The sequence below is a fragment of the Centruroides sculpturatus genome, unplaced genomic scaffold (genome assembly GCF_000671375.1).
Source record: "Centruroides sculpturatus isolate CEXI.00-Female unplaced genomic scaffold, Cexi_2.0 scaffold158, whole genome shotgun sequence".
NCBI lineage: Eukaryota > Metazoa > Arthropoda > Arachnida > Scorpiones > Buthidae > Centruroides > Centruroides sculpturatus.
In genome coordinates this window covers 22,872-28,871 of record NW_019384347.1, presented here as the reverse complement: position 1 = coordinate 28,871, position 6,000 = coordinate 22,872, and the positions used below count along the sequence as shown (strand labels likewise).

At 27.9% G+C, this 6,000-nt stretch overlaps 1 protein-coding gene across 1 annotated transcript in view; it reads right to left on the bottom strand.

The window, feature by feature from the left end:
- LOC111636063 (twitchin-like) overlaps positions 1-6,000 on the bottom strand; it is a 68,830-nt gene that overhangs the window by 40,717 nt on the left and 22,113 nt on the right. The window contains exons 13-17 of the mRNA XM_023381227.1: positions 5,108-5,252; positions 4,199-4,218; positions 851-1,153; positions 653-777; positions 376-532 (exon numbers count right to left, since the gene is read on the bottom strand). Of these exons, the coding sequence (XP_023236995.1) occupies positions 376-532; positions 653-777; positions 851-1,153; positions 4,199-4,218; positions 5,108-5,252 (750 nt within the window). The remainder of the gene's footprint in view (positions 1-375; positions 533-652; positions 778-850; positions 1,154-4,198; positions 4,219-5,107; positions 5,253-6,000) is intronic.

Genomic DNA, 6,000 nt, shown 5'->3' with positions numbered 1-6,000 from the left:
AATAAATAAATTATTGCTCTTAGAAAATATAAGACTTCATAAAAATTAAAAATATAAAAGTTAGTCAATATTATAATTTTAGGATAAAAATTTTCAACATTTATTACATTCCTTCACATTTTTAAAATAAAATTATACATAATAATATTTTCTTAATAATATCAATATTAATATGTTAGTCATACTGAATTTTATAATAATTATGTATTTTGATGAATATAACATAATATACAAATTATATAATTACTAATATAAAGTTATTTAATCTATTAATTAAGTATTAATTACCATAGAGTTAGATTTATAGTGTCTGTAAATCATGATTGTAGACATATATTTTAAAATATTTTATTAGCAATAAATTTAAAAATATACCTAAAACAAGAATTTCAACATCAGCTTCATCACGACCATGTTCATTTTCAGCTATGATGGTATATCTTCCACTGTTTTTCCTTAAACTGTCATGAATAGTTATTTTACTGTTGTAATCCACATTTACTATTTCAACATTATCTACACTTTCCACTACCTGCATAAAAATTAATTATTATTATTTTTTATATGAACTTTTTTGAGTGTAATAAAAAATATAACATTAATTTTAAACATATGTATATGTTTAAAATTAATTTTTAATAGATGATAATACCTTCTCTTTTAACATCCAAGTAACTTTTGGAGGTGGTTCACCTCTGATATTAACATCCAATTTAACAGTCTTTCCTTTTTTAACAGTTATATTTTCAAGCATACTGCGATCAATCATGGGTTTTACTGTGTAAATGTAAATTATTATGAGAATCAAACTCAATTGCAATTTTCAAATATAATTTTAAATGATACTCACATCGTCTATGTTTAACTAAGTGATTCTTTGTAGGATCACTAGGTTCACCAGGTCCTGCTTTATTTACAGCAATGACTCTAAACTGATATTCTTGCCTTTCAATTAATGAAGTAACCTTAGCTTCAAGTGTTGTACCATTAACTTCTACAGCCTTTTCCCAATTAAAGCCAAATTTTTCTTTCTTCTCAATAATATATCTAGTAATTGGTGCTCCACCATCACTTTTAGGTGGTTCCCATTTCAAATCTACACTGATATTATCCCAATCAACAAATTCTGGAGTGCCTGGTTTGCCAGGTTCATCTATAATTAATAATAATAATAATAATATATAAATAATTGAAATAAAATAAATTCAAATCATAAAGATTATTAATCTTTATGTTGTTCTGTGCATTCACCCCCTGTCTCAATGTACCATTGACAATATATATACAACCACTGAAAGCTGCTTGAAAATTCTTTTGTAATCCTCTTCAATTCTCATATCATATTAGCCTGAATGTGTTATAAATTGTTGTACTGTTTATCCTTCCTGTGCATCTTGAGCAATGAAAAGAGGAAAAAAGTCATATGGAACAAGGTCTGAAGAATATGGTGGGTGAACAAGCACAGAACTAAAAAGAAGTCAACTTTCTTTTTGAACTAAAAATTGCTGTGCAATTCCAGAGGAATGGGCTGTCACATTGTAATAAAGCAGAAAAAATCTTTTGCTTTCCATCTTTCGAGGCAAACACACTGAATCCTGTTACAAAGACATTTCAGCACACTCAGGTAGAAGCAGGAAGTCACAGTTGTGCCTGCTGGAAGGAGGCACAACTCACAAATTCTCCCAACATACACATTCATCAAACTTGTGGCCGTACATCTTGCATTATCTTCAAGTAATTGCCTCCCTTCTCGAAATCATTTACACCAGTCAAACACCTTTGAAAGTGATAAACAATTGCCTCCATACAAAATTTTCATGGCATTGTAAGTTTCTATAGCTGTTTTACTAAGTTTACTGCCCTTCTTTGTCCATCACAAATTTTTTGACAAACGAAAGATAAAAAAAAAGTATTATTTTTAGTATTAAGAAAAAAAATAGACAATAGCATTCTAAACATTCTTTTAGTTAAAACATGAATGTTTTAACTAAAAGATTATACAGTAGTCAGGTACTGTACATTGCACTACTTGTCTCTTGGGTAAAAAAATCAGTCTTGGAACTTTCCAGATGGTGTAAAAAGTGAATATACAAATTAATCTAATTTTATATCCAAGGCTGGTTCAATAGTTTCTGATGCTTCTAGGCAAAGAAAATTTAGACATCCTATAAATTGCCTATATACATCTACAGTAGAGTGTTGTTTATCTTAAAGCCAATCAATCAAAATGTCGGTTAACCAAAAGCGTTCCAGTCGGACTGTGTCATGCTGAATCGAACATTTTTGAAACTAGATTAACTTCCAAAATATAATTTTTTTTTGTTTTTATTGGGTTGTTCAGAAAGTAAGTTCATTTTTTTAAACCACTAGATGGATTAGTGGTATTTTTCCTGCCATTTTCATTCTAAACCATATTATCATTATATATTTTGACAGCTAGCATTTTATGGCTTATTTGTAAAAAATTTTGTTTGATTTCGTGCAATTGTTTATTTTTTGTGTCCCATCAAATATGGAAGATCGAAAGCAGCATCTTCGGCATATTTTGCTCTTTTATTACCAAAAAAATAAAAATGCCGTTCAAGCAAGAAAAAAATTGTTTGACATGTATGGTGGAGATGTGTTGACAGAACGACAGTGCCAAAACTGGTTTACAAAATTTCGTTCTCGAAATTTCAGTATTGAAGATGCACAACGTTATGGATGGCCAATTGAAGCCAATGAAAACAAAATAAAAGTACCGATTGAAGCAAACTGCGGAATAACAACACGTGAAATCACTAAGAGATTAAATTTGTCAAATTGAACTGTTTATGAGTACTTGAAACAAATTGGTTTCGTTTCAAAGCTCGATATATGAATTCCACGAGTTCTTAAAGAGAAATGCTCTATTTGGTGGGATATTAAGGAAATTTTTTTTGGAGCTTTTACCAGACAATTTAACAATTGATTCGAAAGTGTACTGCAATCGAGTAAACAAATTGAGTAATATCATCAAACAGAAAAGGCGGCCAGAATTGATCAACAAAACAGGTGTAGTGTTTTACCACGATAATGTCAAATTTCACACAAGTTTGGTAACTCGTCAGAAACTGTTATAACTTAGATGGGACGTGCTATCACACCAACCATATTCGCCAGATCGAGCACACTCAGATTATTACTTGTTCCGGTCTATACAAATTTTTTTTAACTGTAAGACATTTACTTGAAATGACAATGTCAAAAATCACTTGGATCAGTTTTTTGTAAGCAACGATCAAAACTTTTATGAATGTGAAATCGTGCTACTACCAGAAATGATGACAACAGATATTTGACCAAAATGGTCAACATATAATTCAATAAAATATTTATTTATCATAAGAACATTGAGTTTTTTTCCACGGAAAAAAACGAACTTACTTTCTGAACAACCCAATATATTTTTCAATATATTTATTTTGTTTGTACAAAGTAAAGAAATAATTTTTAACGATACAATAGCCATGATTATTATTGTAAAAAATTTATGTTAGGCTTAACATCAACACAAATTCAATGCAAAGTGACATGCAATGGAGAAAAATTTCAACATGGGATAGGTTAATATCTTTTTTCGTACATAATCGGTTATCCGAATGACCTCAGTCCCCAATTGATTTGGATAAATGACACTCTACTGTATTATCATACTCATACAAGCACACATTTACTATACATCCATACGTGGATATTTATGAAATAGTATCATTACAAACATTTTAAAAACCTTTTATTAATTAATACTAATCAACAATCTATTTTTTCTTTGTTTACATTTACATTACATATACAGGCTGGTGCCCTCATATCTTGGCATTCCTAGACAATCACTTAGATTTTCCTAATAGTAACCAGTCCTGTTTATATATGTTGCAGTGCAACATTTTTCTTCAATTGACAGCATGAGAAACTCACAGTGTAAAATTATATTAGATCATTATTAATTATTAAATTTAACAAGAATTGTGGCCTAGCCATCTATTTCCTGCCAAATTACTTATTATTTATTTAGCCATAATAGTTCAATAAAAAAATCTGGCAGTTCATTTGATAATTATATTAGATCTTTTACAAGAGCAAGAACATAATACTTTTTTTTGAAAGACTTTTATTTATTAAATACCATTTTATAGCCATTATCAGTTTTATTAATGAAATCAAATAGTTTATCTACCAATTCTTTGATTAAAATTTCTATATTTTAATTTTAAAATAAATTAGAACTGTATAGAATGCGTAAGATTATTTATAGCATTAATTTAATTTGAAATATATTAATATGATTCAATTACAGATAATTAACTAATTTACAGCTTATTATATTCCATCTAGTTCAAAAGTTTTATTAGTCCTCTTCATTTGTTTAAATAAGTTTGTTTAAATCAATTAATTAAAACAAACTTATTATAACTGAAAACTAAACCAAATTAGTTGCAAAAATGCAAAATTTTTAATTTTAAATATTGAAATTAAAAGATTTGTTTAAAATTTATCAACAGCAATTATCTGCAGAAATATAATATATTAAAGCAAATTGTTCACTTCAACAGCTCTAGATTGCCACTGATCAGAGTACTACAAGCCAAAGTGGTGTTGCACTCTGATCAGTTACTGTGTACTTCAGTAACACACCATTGTGTTACTGAAGTTTGCCTGTAAGTAGCACCACTGAAATTTGATCGGTGCAATGGTTTGCGCACTATGACAAAAGTCTGGTCTTTTTTTGAACAGACCTAAATAAAGTCTCTGTTCATCTCACATATTTAAACATACAGAAAAAATGTTTAGACCAAAAAATAATTTGCAGCCTAGCTATAATCAACAGCAACAGATCTACAGTTTAAACAGTTATGATACCTTTAAACTTTTTAATGATGTTTATATTATTATCTTTGTTTTTATTTATTTATACAATTTTAATTTTAAAAATATTGTTAATTCTACAGGTAAAATTTGTCCTTGAAAGTACTATATAGTTCTAAATTATTTATACTCCCAGAAGAAAGCTCTTATATTTATTTATAATCCTATTTTCCATAATTTGATGTTAAAACTGAAAAATTAAATAATTCATATCACTTACTTTTTGGAAGCTTTCAATTCTTTTCCATTTAGATCCCATTTCACTTCAGGAGGTGGCTCACCTCCAAAATTAATTTCAAATTTAATCATTTGTCCTTTCTTAAGAACAAGATTTTTTACTTCATCACCTATTATATATGGCTTGACTAAAATAAAATTACATTATATTAGCTTCTGACGTTATTTATTTTAAAAATTACATAATTCTAGAATGACATATGATAAAAAAAAATTATGTTAGTATTTAGTTCAGAACATTATATAAGAGTATTCAGCATTTTTTATTCTGAATTATTCTAATTAAATAAAAAAATATTTATTCAAAAGTTGAGTTATTCAGCTATGTTGCTAACTTGTTAATTACAATATGAATTAAACTTGAATTTTAATTTAGTTAAATGGAATGTGTTAAAAGCATAACAATTGTAGCATGCTTTCTCCAAACAACAATTTTTATCAAAAACTAACAAATGCAAATATCTTTACTTGGAAAATGATTCAAATAGATACATAATCAAATGATCGCCTTAAATAATTGGGCTATAAATCTGGTAATTTAATGATTAATACTAAGTAATTTGCTATTAGAGATAGACGTTAGGTGCCATCTCTTATCTAAATGAATAATTATAATTTTAATAATTTATTAAATACTGTAATTTAGAATCATCTGGAAGAAAAGAACTGGCCAGGATAGGGCTTAAACTGGGAACTACTCTAGACTTCTTTTGGAGAATTCATATGTTGTACATTCTCTTATTCATCTCCAATATTGACATACATTTTGGCCAGTGCCTTTCCTTGCCTGGAGATAAAGAGCTTTATTTTTCCTTACTTACTCACTTTTAAATTAATAGGCTTCATTATTGTCTAAAGTTAATTTTCCCTGAAAAA